This window comes from Ceratosolen solmsi, unplaced genomic scaffold (genome assembly GCF_000503995.2).
Source record: "Ceratosolen solmsi marchali unplaced genomic scaffold, CerSol_1.0 scaffold35, whole genome shotgun sequence".
Lineage (NCBI taxonomy): Eukaryota > Metazoa > Arthropoda > Insecta > Hymenoptera > Agaonidae > Ceratosolen > Ceratosolen solmsi.
The window spans coordinates 1,105,793-1,128,015 of record NW_011948423.1 but is presented as its reverse complement, the minus strand read 5'-3'; the positions used below and the strand labels follow the sequence as shown (position 1 = coordinate 1,128,015).

Below are 22,223 nucleotides of genomic sequence, written 5' to 3'. Positions count from 1 at the left end.
CCGAGCTCCGAGACTCCCATCATCGTAGGCTCGTCCTTACTCGCGGTGACGACTGCTCATCCTCGGCGAGTGTCGCGGTCCACTGAGACTCACAGCGTAGTCTCCTCGTTCAGGAGTTACCTCGGGGCAGGAGATTGGCTCGGTGGTCATACCGCGCTGCCGGCGCAGAAGCCGGCGGAAAGCGGAGCTTCGCCGATCCCGGGCCCGCTTCCGGCACCACCGCCACCACCACCGCGCCGACGCTTCTCGCACTCGAGGGTGCTGAAGGTGTTTTGGGCAATGTGACCGGGCCCGGCCAATGACTTCCTTTTAGGGTTCTGTAGGGTCATGCTGCGCTGGCTCGAGCAGTTGGCAGCAACGCTGGGCTCGGCGACCCTCAGCATCCCCGAGTGTATCGTGCCGAAATTCTGGTAGATATATTGGGCGGAGGCGTTGGCCTGGTAATGCTGGTGATGGTGCTGGTGCTTAAGGGTGATGGGAACCGTTTGTCCGGCGAGGCTATTGTAGTGCGACTCGTAGCCGTAGGGGGCGTCAAGGAGGGAGTCACTCGCGTGTGCTTCTTTATCGGCGAACGCTAAGGGCGGCTGCTGTTGTACCAGCTGCTGTTCCTGCTGCTGCTGCTGCTGCTCGGTGGACATGCCGTTGGCCGGCGGTGGTGGGGGAAAGTCGCTGAAGCGCGCTGGTGGTTCCTGGCAGTTGGGGTGCTCCTTAGCCTCGGCAAAGGCGATTACGTTCTGTCGGGACTCGGAGAGCATGCGGGAATCCATAATGAGACCTTCTTTATCGACGAATCCGCTCAGTCGAGAGTCGACGACATTCTGGTCGGTCTTTTCGGGGAATCCAGCGCCTGCGAAGCGAGGCTCGATTATCTTTGTCTCAGGGTATGCCGGGAGCATGTGGGATAAGTCGGCCTTGTCGACGTAGCTGATGGCCGATTGCGGATTCGAGGCGCAAATGTCGGGAGCTGACTTGCACAGTAGCGACGTACCCTCGTCCGCTAGCCGCGGTGGACCTGTTGAGATACGGAGAAACAGAGAGAGAGAGAAAGAGAGAGAGTGAGTTAATATTAGTTTGATTTTTTCGGCCTACCCCACCCTGTTACAACGTACTCCCATAATTAATATACCCATAATGTATATTTGTCATTTGTAATGTGGTTTCAATATCACATCTTGGGTGCATCGAATTAATATCATCGACGAATTACGGTTTCACGTCGAAAAATACTTTACACACTTTATTGATAGTTGAGTCGGATTTTCATTTATTGCCAGCCGCCTTTACCTTTTTGTCTCACTTTATAATTACAGGCGATAAAATGAAGGAAAATGCAGATCCGTTAATTGAAAAATTCGATAAAAATTTACGTTAGTATAAGCAAATTGAATAACTTATTCGCTTTGATATAAAAACTTTTCATTTGGAAATAATTTGATTTAAGTAGATTTATTACAAAGCGTTATTATACTACTTTTAATTAAAATAAAAATCGTTAATTTTGAAATGAATGCTATATGCTTCAATTTGAAAAATTAATTACGATTATTATTAATTATTGAAATTATAGATGTTCTATGCTTAACAGATTATCTCATGTCAATGCCTTTATAATACAATTTAAAAAGATTAATTACTCATAGACATTTTCATGATACATTCAACGAGGATTGTTCCTATCAACGTTAAAAACAATATTCGTTTAACAACTTTATTAAACATCCGCGATAACGAATGATTTTGTCTTCAATTACCGTTTATTTCCGATGAATTGATTAATTATCTAGCAACATTGAATTAACGTAGAGTATGTAGTGAAATATCTTTTCATAATTGAGATAGAATTTCATAGTTGTCGCTACTTGTTCTCCACCATTTAAAAATTTGTAACGTATTTTTCAACGTACAAAGAAATACTGCATTTCTTAATGCGAATGACACATTCGTTTCAAAAACATTAGCCGATTAAGTTTGTCATTTTTATGTCGTTTAATGATCAATAATAATAAGCGCCTTGGCATTTAAAACTCATTCATCGACAAATTAAATATGCAAATATTCATTAATTTTGAAAAAATAGTTAATTTGATTAATTGCTCGTCGCCATATTGTTATGTAAATAGTTCGTAGAGATGAAAATCGATAATTTGCTCTAATTGTATTACAAAGCAATAATTTAACTGATCGTAAAGTCAAATTGATGAAATTTTATACAAAAGGTCATGTCGAGTGAAAAGTAATGATAGGGCCACTTGACAATTTCACAACGGAATAAAACAAATTTTTCTTTCATAACTCCTTTTCTACGACCACATAACATATTAGACTGGAGCTTTTCGTACCTGCACCTTTCGTTGGCTGACTGACACCGGAGCAAGGAGTAGGTCCTGGCGATTTTTGATGTGACCTTACTAGGTACTCCGAACTAAGGCCGCGTTGCTCACGTAATTTTCTTTCCGCCCCTGGCACCATCACTCGCACCTGCGGAAAAGCCAAGAAGCTGATTCCTTCGCAAAGCCGAGAATTCGTGGAAAATGAATTGGCGTGGAGCGATATGGACGATTAAAATAATTGAATTGCAAAGTGCAAAGTGCAGGGAGCGACGGTAGCGTGATTTACGTAATGTGATTACGTGTTCTTTAAGGGAGCTCCGTTTCTTTAATTCAGGAGAATACTTTAAAAGCGCGGATACGCACATTTGAGAATTACGATTTTACAGAATAATATTACGGATTGTGCATTTCGATGGTATTTCCCCTATTTTCTAGTAGCATAATCAATGAAAATTTGCCTACTTCGGTGATATTCAATTAAAAATGCTATTCATGCATGGAATATCAAATACGTGATTATGTGTATTATCGTCGATATTATTCGAATTTTTATAATTTTTGATTGGGATTTAGTTAACATTCCATAAAGTCTAATTATGTACAAATAATTTTTCTTTACGATGCACACTGACCAGTGTCTCGAACATAGAAGGGACATAGAATTTTGCTTTTCAGGCAAACCAATTTCCAGCACAACCTACGGTCTATCATTAATATCTCATTCTAAAATAAATATCAATCGTAAATAGCCGATTCGGTCTAATAGCCCGGCAACATCATCTGGCATTAATGTAAATCGCTGAAATTTCTCCACGGATCCAGCCACAATTGAACCGGCAATACATTAAAAGCCACGCCACCATTGCACCCTCTAAAGTTCCTCCAATATACAAATCACGAGGCGCAATCAATTATAAAAGCAGCCCGTTCGGTACAAAGACAGAAAGTTAAGGAAACAAGGGACAGGCCCATTCCGCAAAACAGTATACCCATTATTAAAGCATCGCTACGAATTTCTCATTTACATGCCCTTATGCATGAATAATTCTGACTTTACCCGAATGCGGGAGGCGCCAGCCGGTGATTAATGATAGTGCATAATACGCGGCACGTACCATGTCCTCGACAGTGGGGAAGCGGGCCATGTAGCCGGATATGGTGAGGAGAGCCGCGACTTCGGACAGAATGAGTGCCAATCCGGACAGCTGGAGGCACCAGCCGTATTGGTACTGGGGAAGCGATGTGTTCGCCGACTTGTTCGATGACGCGAAGCTGAACTTCTGTGGCAGGTCCCAGGAGGCTTCGGAGAGGGCTGAGGCCAGGACGATAAGGCCGCCGCCCAGTGACAGGCCTGCAACAAGGGTTTTCTCCGTTAGTGAGGCTTTATCGATCGAGAGAGACTTTGGAGGTCTCTTTGAGGGTCGATAGGCTAATTAATTGCTGCCAAGTTATCGTGCCCGCTACTGTGGACGGAAGATTCGCCGACGCATATTTGTTCGATACGTCTCTCTTATTTGTTTATTAATATTGCGAATGCGTGACTCGAATTTTCTTCACCTCTATTGCAAAAGTTGGGAAAGGCTGCGTCAAATTTTGCAGTAGGGAAATGGGGATAGTACATGTGTATACGAGTACATGTATACTGGCTTGCGCTATTTTTCCATTATCCATAAGATATTCGCAAACTTTGATGAGAGTTTTCTCAACTTTATTGTTGGTGAAGTGAATCAATTTTCGGGATGATTGGATATGTAGTGACTTTCTTATATTGTATTTTTTATTATTATTATTATTTCAGTTTGAGATTAAAGTGCCGTTTGATTTAAGTTGGAATTAAGGTTGAGTGTATTTTTTTTTTGCAAAAAAGTCGATCTACATAGCGCGAACGTTGTACAGTATAAAATTTTTTTTATAACGTTAATTTTTCATTTTCGGTCGTTAAAAAACTGCTCCTTACAACTATTATATATTATTTTAGTCTTATTAAACTTTGAATTTCAGTCACAAAGTTTTTTTAAATAATTATAAAATAGAAGAGAATTCATCCGTTTATACAATAGTGATCCGAATGCACTAGAAATAATGTAATTATTAATTTTTTACAAAATTCTTTATCAAGCTGTAATAAACTGAAATTTGTCAATCGAGTATAAAAAGCTGCCATGAGTTACTAGGATTTTGTCTAATGTACAACAATATCAAAATATCTTTATAGTTATTCAGTTTTAAAAATTTAATTTCCAATCAATTTAATTTGCGATATCTTATTTAATCGATATTTTTGTACTTCTATTGTACTTATTATTAAAATGAACATATTAATAATCGCATTAATAGTTGAATATAACATTTTTCAATAGAATCTTTAAATCTTTTATCAATGGAATAACTTTATATTTAAAAAATATATATATATTTTTTTACATAACGTGTTAAATATAAATTCTTTGTAAAATTATCATTTGTTTAGTTTTATATGTCTTACTTACACTCCATCAATTTATCTCCTACGAATAAGAAACAAAAGAAATGGTTTAAACTATTAGTGTAACAATAAATAAATGGTTGAGTAATATTTGCAATACGTATTAATACATGACGAAGGAATACGTAAAAGATTCTTATCTAAGTAAATACGTTGTTTGCAATAACATAATATGAAAAGTGGAATAAAATTTTTTCTGTAATTTGCATCACCTAATGGAGAAGTAACAGATTTCTTTAGTTGAAGCGACATCAATTTAGAAAGACTAATTTTATTAAAAAATAATCAATATTTGAAAACTTTATTGTTGGTATGGTGATAATTTTGGTTGATAATTTTCCTAATAATTTAGTTTAATTATTAGTGCACCAATAAAAGTGTATATAAATATAAATTTCGGAGAATAAGAAAAGTAGAAATAGAAAATATAGTGATATACAAGATAAAAGACCTAAAAGTTTTTATCATAAATATTACATAATCTTACTCATAACTTAGCTTAAAAATTAAAATTCAATTACTTTTTAATAGATATACGTGCAGCATGAATAAGGTATGATTTTTTCAACTCAATTCACATACACATGTGCTTTCCCTGAGAAAGCAAGCGAGTAGACAAGGGATGCGTTGCTATGTTCTGAGCCTTCTTTAACGAGGTGAAAGCTTTACGAGCAGTAAGAAAACAATATTGGAGCACCGCTCGTGTCTCTTTCTTTATTTCTCCGTCCCTGGCTACGGATCTTGAAAAACAATTCCCATGTAAACTCCGATCCCTGCAAAGACGTCGCCTAGATGTCATCCGCCATTTTTATGACGGATTGTACGCTGTTGAGGAATAAAACTAGGAAAAGAAGCCAGTGACAGCCGAAACGCGGACAGACAAGATAAGACTGATAAGGAGTGAGGATATGCGAGAGCTTTAGTTCGAATGTTTAGTCTGGCGTACGATTTGTGGGGAAATTTTTTTGCAGGAAATGCATCTATTAAGCTATTAAGAAGTTGATTAAATATTAAATGGCCTTTAATTGAATAATATAATTCTTTAAATATTTTTCGATTTATCTGTTTCTCTATCATTAAAGTAGCAATTTATATAATGTAATTCCCATTGTCTTTTACTCACTTATTAGTAGAATTATTTTTAATGAGAGTACACCCAATAATCTATAAAAATATTTAGTTCTTTCACTGTAACGACAACAACATAAAATTATTGAAAAATCCCTAGGATTAAGTAATAAAGCATTTTGTCACTTAATAATGAATAGCATAAGCCACATTAAATGTATTGAAATTGCTGCTTATTAAACTGAATGAAGGAATTAATTTACTTTAAACTTTATATCCTCTTATAATCTAAAGAAGTATTCAGTTCAAAAAGGCTTATTTTAAGATTAATTAATTATCGAGGATAAATATTGTTCCTGAGGTAATATTTCCTTAATATTTCCAAGTGAGATTTGTTTCAGGATGCAAAATTATCAATGTAAACTTAAATGTAGAAATTATTATAGAAGGTATGTTATTCTTCAATTAGGAATTATTATACAATTCACTTTATTTTAATGTATAATTTTATAAGAAGTATTTCTTTTTACTAAAATATTATATTTTATTGTAAAAATTTGCATTGGATTTAATTTAATATATAATTCTTTATAAAGTAATGTAATGATTATCTATCACACACATGATACGAGTTAAGAATTTTCCAATTCATATAAGTATCTCAAAAATATCTATGTGCACTTAAATTAATTACGACCATATATAGATGAACAAAATTGAAAATTTGTATCAGTTTTGATGACGATAGAATATTAAATGTTAGAAAAAAGACTAGCGATTTCATGGACTTTTGTTGTCGAGTTGCTTTGAAGAATAGGCGTCACACGTTGTTTTAAACAACAGTATATTCTAACAGTATAATTACTAGAAATTGATGGAAATTATCGTACAATGATGTGCCTTTATCGTTAGAAAAAAATTCGTCTCAGCGCTCATTCTTTATTTCATCAACATGAGATACATTCGATTTATCTAATCGGGAACGAAGCAATATAAATATCTTTCGAATCACGCAGGGGAGCGAGCGAAAAGTAAAAGCGACGTGAAAAATGCCAGTACGATTCGTCTGCAGAAATTTATGCCACCTCGACAAAATGAAAACTTCGCATTTAAGTCCTTCGCATCAAGAGGAAAGGGAGGAGATAGAGTAGAGCGGCGTCTCGAACGACTACGTTATTAAACGCCGGGCAGTTTATATTCGGCCGTCATGTGTCAAAGTCCTCGTAGGATCTTCGTACTTGGAGTCATTGCTGCTGTGGCGCGGCCCGAATGCAAAGCGTGCCAGGTTAATGTACCCATGCGAAAAGACGGAGGACAAAAGGAACAGAAGAGCAGTCGGGAGATGAAAAGTCTGGCTTTCACGGCGCGTGGAATAGGAGCGTGAGAAGAGCGACGAGAAGAAGAATGCGACGGGGAAGAATTTTTAATGCTTATCTCATTGGTCTTGTAGACCTTTGCTGATGCCAATGCCAAATGTTTGACTCATATAAATAAACAGAAATCGCTTTGATGGTGCATAATGGCCCGTAAAGGAAAACTATAACAGTTCACTCGTATATAAAAAGTAATTTTAATTTAGTGAATCTCAATGATAGATAAAATGGTACTTTACATTTATATTGCACTTTCACATAATTTCGGATTGTGCATATTAGCATATCTATCTTTATCCGTATATAGGTATATGTTTCATTTAGTCAAATTATATGCTAATGATTCTGTAGAGTCGTTCGTGCACGAGTTCATTGCCTAGTCATGTTTAATATAAAAAAATACATAATACACTTAATTAAATAAACATTAGCGGCATTTTATACAATGTTTTTATACACTGTACAATGCAACGATATAAGTAAATAATCATTTAGATCAGATAATATATTTAATGCCCATTACATACAAAAGCGTTGATAATATCGTCGTTGATAATGAATCAATGAATATTGGTAAATATCGAGGCATACACCAGGGAATAATAATTATTTTAATAACAAAATAAGTAATTCTACTTTAGTATTTCAAATGAGTATTTACAAAAAGTATATACGTAAGCCATTTTCATCTAAATTCTTTATTCACTTTTAGAAGTAAAATTTTGTTTTAACACGTTCCTTTATGAGGCAGTAAGTCTGTGAAAGAAGAAATGCTAGAGATATGAAAGCTTTTTTATGCATAGCACCTTATACATCACGACCGCGGAAAAGTGCATCTTATGAATATCACTCCTAAACAGTTGTATACGTATTTGTCAAGTTTTTTTAACGGCTTACGTGTATTTAATGAATGAATTTTGCCTCGTGCAGCCTCATTCATGATAAAAGAGGTCGTCTTGCTAAGTCGAGAATGCAATTATCAAAATAAAGTGAAATCTATATTTTAATGACACGGCTCTTCAGAACTGTTTGTCATAATCTAAGGAAGCGCAACTTTTATGTATCAATTATTATTATCGGGTGTCAGTGTGGATTTTGTATCGAAAATATACGATGCTTAGTTGTGATTGGCTACCATAATTACTTTATTAAAGATAATAAAACCTACATTCATTTGGTGCTTCGATCCCCAGCCTATTCTTGCTGAATACACAATTAAAAGTAACGTTATTCCCCCTCCCCCTCCCCCTAGTATGATTTTTATTTACCCAATTAATAATTCAGCACGCATTCAGCGGGAATTTGCAAGTATTATGGTAATACAAACGTATCGACGGAGCGAAGTGAATGTGTATGCGCCAATATTCAGGAAACTCGAAAAACGAGCATAGAGGTAATGGTAATATAACTCTAGGTCATTTCATGGGGGACTTTGCCGCAATATTGAGAAACCAGGAATGAATGGGTAGGCAATGCGGTAACGCGGTTTCATCAGAGAATACTTCCGAATAGCCTATGCGCCAATTCGGTCTTAAGGAGATTTTACATGAAAGAGAATTTCTGCAGTACCATTTGTACGATACATCGTAACCTAAATACTTTTCAATTTAAGCAACGTTAGAGATGCTTAATATAAGTCTTTTATAATGTACACTGATATTTGAATTCTGAACCGGATTCAAGCATGTTAAAATATACTTTTTAACCGCTAGAAGAAGATCCGAGGCAAGTGTAAAATAGGTATTTTAGATATTTTATATTATATATGTACTTATAAAAGTTCACTTGCAGTTAGGAGATGTATGACTCGTCGACTAATGTTACAAAACAAATTGATATAATAATGTTGTAATTTTAAATTAAAAATTTTACACGAGCTTTTATACTTATGTATAATTTTAAAATAAATTCAAACTAATTGCAAATCTATGAAAAATATATCAGCTGATTGTATTATGCAAGTTTCATAAACAATATTCATCGAAGTTGAACTGCAGAAACATTAAAAATTTATAAATTCAATCTTCTTTCAGAATTTTCGAAATTGAAATGATTTATCTGTAATTATACATAAAGATAAAAGAGAAAAAAATAATATTCTTCAATCAGATAATAAGAAACAATATTAAGAAAAACGTCACTTCGTTTAGAGAACAATCTGCGGCTCTAAAATTTATGCCACCCATTGTTTACAAATTGGTCTTATTGAACATTATTAAGTGTTTTCAATATTCTTCTTTAGATTGTGTTTTTTAGATTAGCACACTGTTCGATTATTAGTACTTGCTGCCGCTATAAATAATTAACTAATATTATTTATAATTATGCCAGCAATTATTACAACAAGGGAATTTAATTTTATATAATATTGCTAAAAATAAATTAAAAGACTAGCTAATTAAAATAAATTTTATGCATACAATTTTATAAAATCGTTTTGGGAAATCATGTAATGGCCTGCATAATTTGTCCAGAATTTATTAAAATTTACAAAGATTTTATAATATATTCTTCTATTTCTTCAAGAATTCAGAGAAGTTTTATAAAGTCTTTGAAAAAAATCTAATTAAACACTCATAAAAATGTTAATTTCAAAAAAAAAGAAAGAAAAACAAACTGTTTAAAGTTTGAAATTGATATATATGAATTACTTCTCGTAAGCGTATATACTAGTAATAACTTATATATTAATTTTTAATTATTACTGCATAATTGTGTAACAGTGAAAATATGTATATTACAGTTATGCTATATTAAAGTAATAGAAACTTTTTCTACGATTATAATTTAACCGAAGAAGTTACGTATTTGATTGTATTATTAATATGTAGATTGTAGAAAATTCTTGTGTGGGAAATTTTACATTATTTATTGAAGTTTTGAATTTTCTACAAGAATAATGGAATTAATTTATTTAATGAAGTACTTTAATAATTCATTTAGTATTTATTTATTTTAATAATTTAATTGTTCAGCATGCAAAAGTTTCTTGATAAAGGAAAAAAAGGAACTTATATTCTGTGTTAAATAATTAAAACTAAGACTGGTATGAGGATAAAACATTGTATTCCATGTTATCATGAAATATTTTTAGTTGCTATTCCTTTAATTAAATTTTTCGGTATAATTTGTGTACTTTTTATAATAGTTTATAAGGATAAAAGTTACTTTGAGAAAATTTGAAATTAATATTTTTTTAATTATACACCAGTTATGATTTATATAACTATATATTTATCGTTTAAATATATATTTGTATATATTACTAATTTTTTCGAAGTATGATCTTCACTCGATAGCATAAATTTTTCTACGAACTATAAATGTTAATAAAGATACTAACGAGGCCTATTTATATAATATTGTGGCATACAGAAACTCTTTTGTTTTACAAAAAAAATTGAAAACATTGATAATTTTCATATCGATGTGCATTAAGTGTTAATAATCTTTTCAATTTGCTTTCAGGTATGAAATTTTTTTTTGAACAATCTGAATAATAAAATTTTACATTAATTAATTGTTTAATTTATTTTGAACATATCGCGTCGCAATGTGTAATTCTCTAGGATTGGTATAAAAATGTATACTATTGCGTATTTAATTAATCATCGGTGCATGATCTACTGCTATAATCATTTATACCTAATATTGACTCATATAAAAAGAAATTAAAATTTTATATTCTCGACAAAACATAACGTAATAGTTTCTGTTCGAAACAATACATTTTTCCTGAGCAGTTAAGTAACAGAGTATAAAAATAAAGTCAGCAATAAAGTAAGGCAAAAATAAGAGGACAAGTAAAGCAGATTAAAGATAGCGAGGAGCAGAAAGGCTTAAAGACAATGTAGGCGGCAAGAGAAAATTCCTTCAGATATTCCTTTCTAACTCTAAAAGCAGAATCCATTTCGATTTTCCTTTATGCAATATCCCCACGAATGCCGCAGGAAGCTGTGCTTATTTTCTCTTGTTCTTCTGTAAAGCGAGCACACGTGTCACTACTGTTTCTCTTCTGTATTTTCGCGTTTCTCCACGAATTGTACTATTTGCTACGCGAAACGACGAAAAATCCGCAATGTTGAGAAAATTCCATAATTGCATGGATGATGTTTCTCTTTCCGACTTTTCGCGCAATGTACTTTGTTGTTAAGAATATTGCCAGCGCCGACTAATATTTCAAACCATGTTTATGTAATAAAAACGTAATTTTACATCCCATACGCGTTGAACATATTTTCATTGTGAGTCTGTATAACTAAATAGCACTCAATTTCAATTTCATATTGTTGAGTTTTATCTTGATTTTAAGAAGTAGAGAATACATGCGAAAAATCGATAAAGTGTATTTGAGATTTAACTGGGTAACGTTATAGTAAATTCGCCATTAATTACTTCTTTAATATATTTGTTTAGTGGATTTAAGATAAACTATAAATTTCATTGATATAAACAAAAGCAAAGTGAATTTGTTATGTAGAAGTTTGAAAATTTAGTAGATCGAACCTGAGCTTAGTAAGGCCTTCAAAACTTTTGAGCAAATACATTTTAACTTTCTGGTGTAGAAAGGGCATGGAAAATTAGTTCGGTCGAAAGCACTTTTCATGTTATATGTAAATTGTTCATCAAGAACTTTTTACGATACAAGTCGTATATTCTGCATATTTAAATGTTAAGATGTCTCAATGCCCAATGAAAAACGATTTATACGAACAATTGTAATAAAATTTTTTTTATTATAATTAAACTACATTAAAAATCATTTTCAAACTACTATTACATATAACATTGTTTCCATCTTACTACCATCGATTCATTTTCATACATTTTTATAAATATTTTTGTATTATTACACATACAACAATCATTCATCTTACTATAATCAATTCATTTTTATTTGATAATTAGGCAATCAGCAATAACTTGTTGACTTAAACGGTTTTAAAATTATGCTTGAATTATATTCACCAGTAAAGCGAATAGCTTAAAAATAATGTAGATTTTATGCTGTCATTACATACGATTTTAACAAGAAAAATAATCGTATATCGTAATAATATTTCTTAAATATCAAAGCCAACTAATTGAAAGAACTCTTTCAACAAAATTATTCTCAACCTAATTAATAATTAAGGGGATGGTACATAGACCTTAGGTAAATACCCTGACTCAGTAGAAGCTCTAAAAAATTATTATTTAATCTTAAAATTTATTCCTTTCGATTGAACGAGCATATTTTAAATAAAGTAAAACGCGTTTGATTACACGAGCAAAGATCAGGAATGCACTGTTATAAAAGTGACTTGAGCACTCCAGCAGCGCTATTATGCATCAGAAACACAAAATATCGCGTAAAACAGCAACTTTTCAACTGCACATACATCTTGCCTCTGTCTTACTCAGATGGTTTTACATATCCGTCTTTCCATTTCATTTCGAACCGCTTGCGCACGCATGCATCGTTTGCTCTTTGCGTTCGTGGATACTTACACCTATTCCTCCTCGTCGTAGAAAATCGAGCTTGCGCGTAAATATTTGCAGTTCCGAGCGCTGAAAATGCATATCGACTCACAATTTTATAGTAGGCACTTGTTGTCGGTAAATAATTCCGCTATTCTTGAGGAAATACTATCACGATATTGACGGCCTTCACGTCATCTCCAACTTGGCATTTCGAAATAAACTAATCTTTCATTCTACTATGTTATTATTGCACCATCGCTCGTTATTATTGCAAGCATTGTCCTAATTAATTTTGTTTCATTAATGATTCCGAATAAAGACAAAGGTTAAATGTATAATTCTCAATATTTTCTTGGATTGCTTCATGCAAATGAAAACAGGCTTTACAGCATTTTTCCATTTAATTTTATATTAGTAATTTATATTATAAATCATATGAGTAATGTATAATATTTGTATACATAAATTAACTTTATTTCATTTTATTCAAGAACCAAGTTGTTGAGCATGTAACTGATTAAGCAAAAAGGAAGATGTAATTATTTTATAATTAGATTGTTTTTTACTTCATGGAATATAAATATTTCCGAGTTATAGTATAAATTTATAATTTAAAGAAATCCCAGAATATATTACTTGTATCTACTAAAGTTATAAAATAGTAGTATATAGTACTATGTTCTAATAGCGTATTAGATTTTTTTTTTTAACGAGAAACCGACAAATATTGAATGAAAATACTAAATTTGAAATGTAATTTTAATATTAAAAAAACTACGTTAAATTTCCGATAGTTTATTTTATCAACGCTTAAGAAACAATTATTTGCTTTCTTACATCTGCACCATAGAAGGATTTTCAAATTTTTTTAGAAATTATTGGAATATAAATTGAGTTGTTGTACTTCTGAAAGTTGAGCCCGTAATTATCTTTTTTTGGATATTTTCTGAATTATTAACTTTCAAGTTATGCCAGATCATTAAGCGTATGCATTTTTTTCAATTAATTTTTACAAGATTGCAAAATATGAGGATTTCAAAATCATATATAGTTTTGTAGAATAAGAATTGAAATTCGGGATATTTTCTTGATATTAAAGATCTCCAAGTATATTTTTATTAGATTAGTTATTCGTGTATTATAATCACAATGTAATGTCGGAGATCTGCACAACGTCATACATACTTATATATGAGACGTTGAATAAGAATGAATTATTATAACTTAATCATCGTCATAGTTGAATACTCAGAATTTCAAGCAATGATCATTATATTAAAATATTATTATTGTATACTACTAAGTCAGTAGTGCTCAAAATAGGATGTAGTTTTAAAATTACGAAGTTGATTACTGTATTTAAATGAAAATGAAAATAATAGCAAAACATAATATGAATTATAAAGTTAAATTTAAGCTTATTTAAAAATAATTAATTAATTCAGAATTTTTCAACTAAACATTAGTATTTAAAGACAAATTTTTTATTATGCTAAATGCTAGTGATCGTTTGAAAAGAATCGAATTCAGACTTTCTCATAAGTAAGATTACGGTATTGCATTCATTGATATGTGAAGTCAGTGACTACTTCTTTTTGGTTAGAAAGTTTATTTTACTTAAAGTCTTCAAATAAAACATTCATGATAGAGTACACAACACTCTGAATTCACTATAATAGAAACTTGCAAGTGAAAATCAGTAGAGAGATCTACTATATCCCTGGTGGTGTTAAAAAAACTTTTTAAATTTGTTGTTTTGCACATTTGGTTGAAAACTTATTCGCTCTTTTCCTATCGCGATCTCTCTGAAACTCGTGTAATCGTCCTTATGGTAACGAAATATCTGTCTTATCAAAAAAACTTTTTTGCAATATAAGTCAGTGATGAAAGTTTTTTCTATATCTCTTAATCGAAAATTTAAATTTCCTTTACATATGATGTAACTGTGCTATCGTTATTTATGGTTTTATTCATTTTTTTTGTTTGATTTGGCATGAATTTAAACTCTGTGGGCATGCAATTTTATTTTTTTTCTATCTGTATTGTTATATAATTTGTTATTTAATTATCTGATTTTTCAATATATAATATTATTGAAATTTTTGAAATAAGCACTTCTATACATTATTGCTAAATATAGTTTTAATATTTAATAGCTTGTTCAACGTTCAGCATGAGTTATATAAAACAGAAAATTTAAATACGGATATTTAACATGAAAAGTAGACAATTTATCAAAATAGAACTTAATAGAGATAATTTAAGTTGATAATAATTTATTAACAGATGCATTTTGAGAGAACACTGGTAATAACCAATGCGGCAATCTATGCATAAAGACATAAATTTAAACCTAAATACGACTCTAACACACATATACACGCACGCATACGCACACACGCACGCATACACACACACGCACGCACACGCATGCACACGCACGCACGCACACGCATGCACACGCACGCAGACACACACACACATACACACACACACATATATATATATATATATATATATATACATTATTTGTAAAAATTTTGGTATTGAAACAAATCCATTCTTGATACTATTTGGAAGAAATATCGCGGGCTTTTAAATTACAGTTGTGTCCGATAAAACGTCCTACGATTTCGTCTACCCATTACATGGAAATCGTAATAAAATACTTTCTGTAGGGTTGTTCTGTTGAAAATTGTAATTAATCCCATATAATATCAAGAGTTCGATAAATAATGTTTACTAACAAATAAACATGTAAATAAAATGTTCACACCTTATTTGTTCTTTTTTGTCTCCGGTCAATAATTTCCAAAAGAGATTTAGAGTCGTCGCGAGATTAAAAATAGTTACCCACAATACTTACCCAGAGGTTTTGACTGTTACCTATAAAATCTCACAAGCAGCTCTTACCATAATCAAGATGTATAAACATGCAAATACAATGATTTGCACCTAAACGGTCGAAAAAAATTCATACAAAAAATATAACATTTTTCCGACATTGTCAATGAATGAATTGTTAATGAATTAGTCACTACTTTATTTACAAAAAACATTAAAGACTATATTTATTATACTCTGGTATGAAATCCATTTAAAAATATATTATTTTAGAATTACTTATTATTTTTTATAAAATATTCCTAATATTATGAATAGACATTACAGTATCTCATGCATACCTATGAAACTATTTAGGATGACGGTTCACGAAATACTTGCTTTCACTACTTACTTTTGCGATTGTGACAGGTACTTCTAAATTATAGATAAATAAATTTTGAGGAATTTTAAAGGATTTTTTTTTAAAACGAATCTATAAATTAATTTTATTCACACGTTATGATTATATAAGCTAGCAAAGTTCTTTATACAATAGAATCGTTTTTATATTGTGTAATGCTTTTAATATAGTATAATCGTTTTTATGCTTTTTATATAATTTTATGTTTATTATACAGTATAATATTTTTATATTGTAGTATATATTTTTTTAATAATATAGTGTTAGAACAATGATAGATATTTAGATAAGTAATATTTTTTTATTGAGATATTAAGAAATACATAAATGAAACAAATTGAAATATCGAATTCTACATTTAATTGGTTGAATTTTGAACGAAATGCGTATTAATAGTAATAAAAAAACTGTTAACACTTAAATTTATAAATAATTTTTTTCTCCATTAATTAAACCCATATTATTTGAATAGTATTAAAGAATTTTTTATATTTATTATATTTCTTTTACGACTGAATTTTATTGGAATATTTTATTCTATAAAAACCCGTTAAAGTTTAAAATAGGAATATCACTTCTGCAAAACTGTATTAAGCAAATAATCTCTACACTGACTGAAATATAACTTATAATAGAACATGAAATAGAATATAAAAATCTACAATTTCCGTATTAATTGTAAAAATGAGAAACCGAAACGTCTGTTTACAACCAAATTCTCGACAAGATTAATATTCATAATATTCGTAAGTTTTAATAAATTTTAATATTTATGTGTAATTTATTTATAATTTGAAATGCAGAGATTGCATAAATTTCTTTTAAAAAATGTTCTATCTACACAATATAAAATACTTAATCAATAATTATAAATATCAAGTATATAAATAATTTGAAAGTTTTTTGAAAGTCTACTAAAAATATGATATAATTCATTTACAATTTTCATTAATAACTATATAATTTTTATAAATTTATTTCCTGATTAAAAATATTACAATTATATCACTTAATATATTGATTTTTATCAAATCAAAATTTGTTGGTTATAAATAGAAATAGGTATTTATATTATATTGCTAATTTATAAGTCGTTATTGTTTATAAAATAAACTTCATGAATTTAAGATTATATTTTGAAATTGCATATTGCAAAATCAGATCTCTAGCTATAAAGTGTAGTTATAATCGATAGACTATTTCTTAGTTCTCTTGGTATTTGACAAATTAAAAATTAATCAAGTTAAAAAAATTGATAGATCCTGCAAAAATCATTTATTTCATGTATTTTTTAGGATTTTAAGCGATTGCATCTTCGGAACGCCAGTACCTACAAAAAGATTATTGCAATATATTACTCTGCATAAAGTTGAGACATGTGCTATCATAAATTTTGATGCTCGACTGTCCAAGTTTTATGATGTAGATTATTACACATAAAATTTGAATCGTATAAGTTACAATTAAAAACGTTTATCATAAAAATGTGTGAATTTGGTTTTTGCGGAGTATTTACCTTTATATGATTAAGTGTACCTATCTAGACCAGTCTAGTTAGCGCCCCAGTAAATATCATTTCCAGAAGAAACAATTTCAAATGTTGAATCTACAGTTTTATAATTTTGAGTAATTATTAAATATATATCTCTTACTATGTATAATGATCATTATGGAATTGAAAAAGTCAAAAATACTATCTTTTAAATAGGAAATTTTTTACCAATTCGATACACCGATGTTAATATAATACGTAAAGTTTTAAAACCATTCACTTTAATATCAATGTAACAAAAATAAATTTTAAGAGTTCCTTGAGAGCTTATATCCATTAGAGCTTAAATCCGCTTATATTAGAAAGAAAAGGAGTGGAGCTGTGAGTTAAGTGGTAATGAAAGTGCATTGAATAAGGTGTGTACGTGAACCAATTTGAAAGAAAAATGTCTCGTAGCTTTCGGTATCAACTTGTCTTCACTGAATTTATCTGCCAACGTACTTGCGAAGCAAGTGAAGTTCACCTTCCCCTTAGATGTTCGTTTCGGCAGCTGCTTGTCAACGTCTGCGAGTAAACTTAAGCTGTTGAGAACCGGAGAAGTGAACAAGCTAAGATGGACGGACTTGGAGAGCGCAGTGAGAGCGAGAGATGAAGAGGGAGATGAATTATATGACGTTTATCGGACGCCAACTTGAATATCGAACGTGCAAAATTTACATATTTCCGCATTACACGTTGTGTTTTCAAATTGTATTTTATAGCAATTTTAGCGAAGAAATTTGATAACTATTAGTATTTAAACGTACATTTTCTATATCGAAAGTTAAACCTCCATTTTTAATTTGAATATTTAACACTTATATTATTAGCTAATTTAATGAATTTAGTAGTGTATTAATTTATATTTACACACACACACACACACACATATATATATATATATATATATATATATATATAATTATCCGATATAATATGTATTATTCATCATTTTCCTATACTATATTGTTGCAGCTAATGTGTTATTAATATTATCTGTTTTGAATAGTATAATAGAATTAATTATTTAATTACAATTGTAATTCAAGTCAATCAACAATATAATGAAATATTCTTTAATACAGTCGACTATTGACTAAATTGAAAATAAATTCGCCTTTATTTATGATCCAAGGTTCCTTGGCTATAAGCGAGATCAATGCATTTGTTTATTCTGAAATTTTCTCATCCAATTAAGTCTCTAAATACTTCGAAGCAGGAAAAATATAACTGTTTGGCGATAAATGACAAGGAATTATTTAATAAAAATACGCAGCTTTACAATTCATGCGCAGTATTATGAGCGTCACACAGTTTATTACAAATAAACTGCATAAAGACATATAGAGTTAAGGCAACTGAGCTTCGGGCTGAATACGCAAATACCATAATCGTGTGTACGAAGGCCGTGACTGCTCTGGTAAAGTTAACGGAAAGTAGGAAGTAAACAATTGACGTTTGCAATACGCGGCAGTGAGCCGGTATACGTCATATATCCGAGCAGTCAAAACTGCCAACCGGAAATGTGCGAAGCGCCTGTGTACGATTTACACACGGCTATAAAGAAACGGGGCAAGAAGCGTATCGTATGGGAATTCCATTCGTATGTGACACTGACTTGGCCGGACGTACTAGAAAAAAACTATCTTTATATACGAAGATACCAAATGGAAAAAGCTTATCGGTGTCGGAAGACAATGCAGAAGATGGCTAACCTCGTGCTTCTCTCTCTCTTTCTCTCTCTCTCTCTCTCTCTCTCTCTCTGATTTTCTCTTTCTCCACCTCGAGAATCATCGCAAGTGCTCGCATAAAGTACAAAACAGTACATGTAAGAGTATGGACAAATGTATATAGATGCGGCTATGTGTGTGCGTGTGTTTTTTTATCGTTGCTACACATGATCGCATGTTGATAATGGACGTAGCCCAACATTGGGAATGGGACATCTGGAATAAAAGTTTTTGGCGCTGTTCAGGCATGATAAAGTCGGGAAGTTCTCTCGCATTCCCGGGAATACTTTGGAAATGTTCCAGTTTTACACAACAATTTAATTATAGCATCTCAAATGCAATCAGCAGGGGAAGTGAAAAATGTATTTCTATTTTACATATGAAATGTAATAATATAAATTATATGTCTAATTGTATGTACAGTACACTTATTCTCTTACTTTTGTAAGAATAGTTATTAAAGTTAAATTTACAGTCTTGACTTATCTTAATGTGTTACTTATAAACTTTAGTGGCGCAGAACAATAGAGTATGAAAGTAGAATTCTATATCAAATTTAACTTATAATAATTAAATCAAACTTATAAAATTAGTTCGTTGAGTATTATAAAAATTAAAACCCCTTTCTCTATGGAAGAGTTAAGATTTCATCTAAATACACCATTTTTATTGAAATATTTTGCATAGTTTATGATGAATTTTTTATTTAAAAAATAATTTGAATACTGCTGGAATAAAAGACATTTCCTTGAAATTTATTTATTATGTTAGAGCATCTATTGTACCTTATTTCAGTATTATAGCGAATGTTATTAATTCCAAAATATGCCTTTTAGTACAAATTCAATATCCTTTACCAATTTCAAGCACTTAAGAGACATCTTTGAGAGAAACTTCATATTTCCGTAAAATCATTTATTAAAGTGAAATTTGAATACTTTCATTATATTTAAAATTATCTCGATACCATGGTAATTATAATATTTTTTCTGATTTATATTTACTAAGAGAAAAATAATTATACAGTTTGAATATAAAGTTTGATGAATAGATAGTGAAAATGAGTGTTAATGACGATAATGGTGTAGTGCGTGAGGGGAGGAGGTGGATGAGATAATAATCGAAGAGAAGATATCAGAGAAAAAGATACGAGTAGCTTCGTTAATCAATTGGCACCGGCTCCTGTATTACACGCGCTCGTACTTCCTTTACTCAATTAATTAAGAATAATTAGAATCTCATCAACTATGACGACAACGATGCACTAATGTAATGCCAGCACTTGGTCGGTAACAAAGAGAGAACATTTCAATAATATGGCATCGAAAAGGAGTAATATTAAACAATGAGCAAAATAATATACTTGATATTAACAATTATTTCGCACAATAAAATTAGTTGTAAAAAGTCGACAATTATTCCATACCTAGTTTAGTAAAATTTTGTGGAACAACATGTAAATAAGTTACAGCTTCAACAGTACCTAGCGTTTCTGGCCACTGCAAACATTCAGAGCAAAGAACAAATATATTGAGATTTGATTTCAAGATAAATGTAACAAAGCCAGATGTACGAAATAGCATAAAGCAACCGTAACGCATCAAAGAGATTTTTCTTGTTTTTCCTCATATTACTACGATTATGCATCGTATTGTCGAGCGAAAAACATCAAGATGATTCTCTTAGCTCACCTTTGCCAGAAAAATAAATGAACAAGTAGAGATGAATAAGCCGGCGAAAATTGAGAAAATTGAGCAAGACATGTTCTGAGACATGTCGGCTTGTGTCTGCATCGGCGAGGCGCTCCCAGGACAGACGACAGATGTATCCGCACCGGCTAAGGGATAAACGAAGGAAGGAGGCGACGATATTACGTTACGGCAGATATTACGCCTCACCATCCCCCGTCGGCTTTTCGAGCGCTTTGAATTCATAGGGCTTGACAAAGTTCATTCCTTTTCCTCGTGAACTTGAGATATGACGAGATAGGGAGCGACGCCGCGAATACAGCGACTGGCGGCGGAAATGCGCCAAGTGGGCGGTGTGGATCTTACGTGCTCGGATAACAGCAGGCGTTATGGATCGAACACGTGCCTGCATTAGCGCGATATCATCGAGAAAATGCGATAGTGTATATGTAGAATTTTAGTTGTGGCTTTACTCCTTGGATTCGGTGGCGCTGGTGAAAAGATTTGAAGCGGGAGCTCCGGCTTGCTGTTATATTAAGCCGGAGGGCTTAATAATCTTTCCAAGTGTAAGAATCGACGTTCACGCTTTCTTTTCTAAGAGCCAACTAATATTAAGGATAATTAATTCAATACCGGGGTAAATTATCAGTTAATTGGCTTTCGTGTTTGATGCTGCTCTAGATTGCGTCAATTAGGATTATCTTTATATTGCGCTGTAGCACGTCGATATCCTATTACTTAATTGAATTCGACCCAAGTACTAACACTCTCGAATTCCATCTCATCTGCTGCCCGGACAATCATAATTACAACGAACGGGAGGTGAGTAATGTAAAATCTGGGATGCCTTGGTAATGCAGAAAGGTAGTGATATCGTTGGAGAATCTAGCAATAATCTCGCTACTTGCGCACAACGCGATTATATCATTTTCCAAAGTTCACATTCTCATTTACAAGATGGCCAATCACAGTTAATCAAAGTACTTGTATACCCATGGAATAAGTAAACTCGGTCTTCACTTTCTCTACTGCATAGGTAGCTTACTACGAAGATGAGAATGGCCCGGTATCTATTGAAGACGATTGAAACTCGCTTCTAATGTACATGCCTTCATTGTATTTCATCAAGCTTTGTATTTGCCTGTGTTGGAGAGGGTTTGGAGAAGCAGCAACAAGAATTAGCGATACTGCACGTACATTTGTCGATATTTTCAATATTAATAATAATTTCCAATTAAATTGATTTTATGAGATATGAAGGGGAATTTATTACTCGCGAATCATTTATCGAAATGCTTAATAAGAGCG

The 22,223-nt window shown here is 31.9% G+C and overlaps 1 protein-coding gene across 1 annotated transcript in view; it reads right to left on the bottom strand.

Annotated features, from left to right (window-relative positions):
• Positions 1-64: 64 nt before the first annotated feature.
• The window catches only part of LOC105362104 (uncharacterized), a 216,218-nt gene continuing 194,059 nt past the window's right edge, over positions 65-22,223 (bottom strand). Inside the window, exons 4-6 of the mRNA XM_011499454.1 lie at positions 3,446-3,681; positions 2,346-2,478; positions 65-1,012 (exon numbers count right to left, since the gene is read on the bottom strand). Coding sequence (XP_011497756.1) covers positions 147-1,012; positions 2,346-2,478; positions 3,446-3,681 — 1,235 coding nt within the window. The 3' untranslated portion in view covers positions 65-146. The remainder of the gene's footprint in view (positions 1,013-2,345; positions 2,479-3,445; positions 3,682-22,223) is intronic.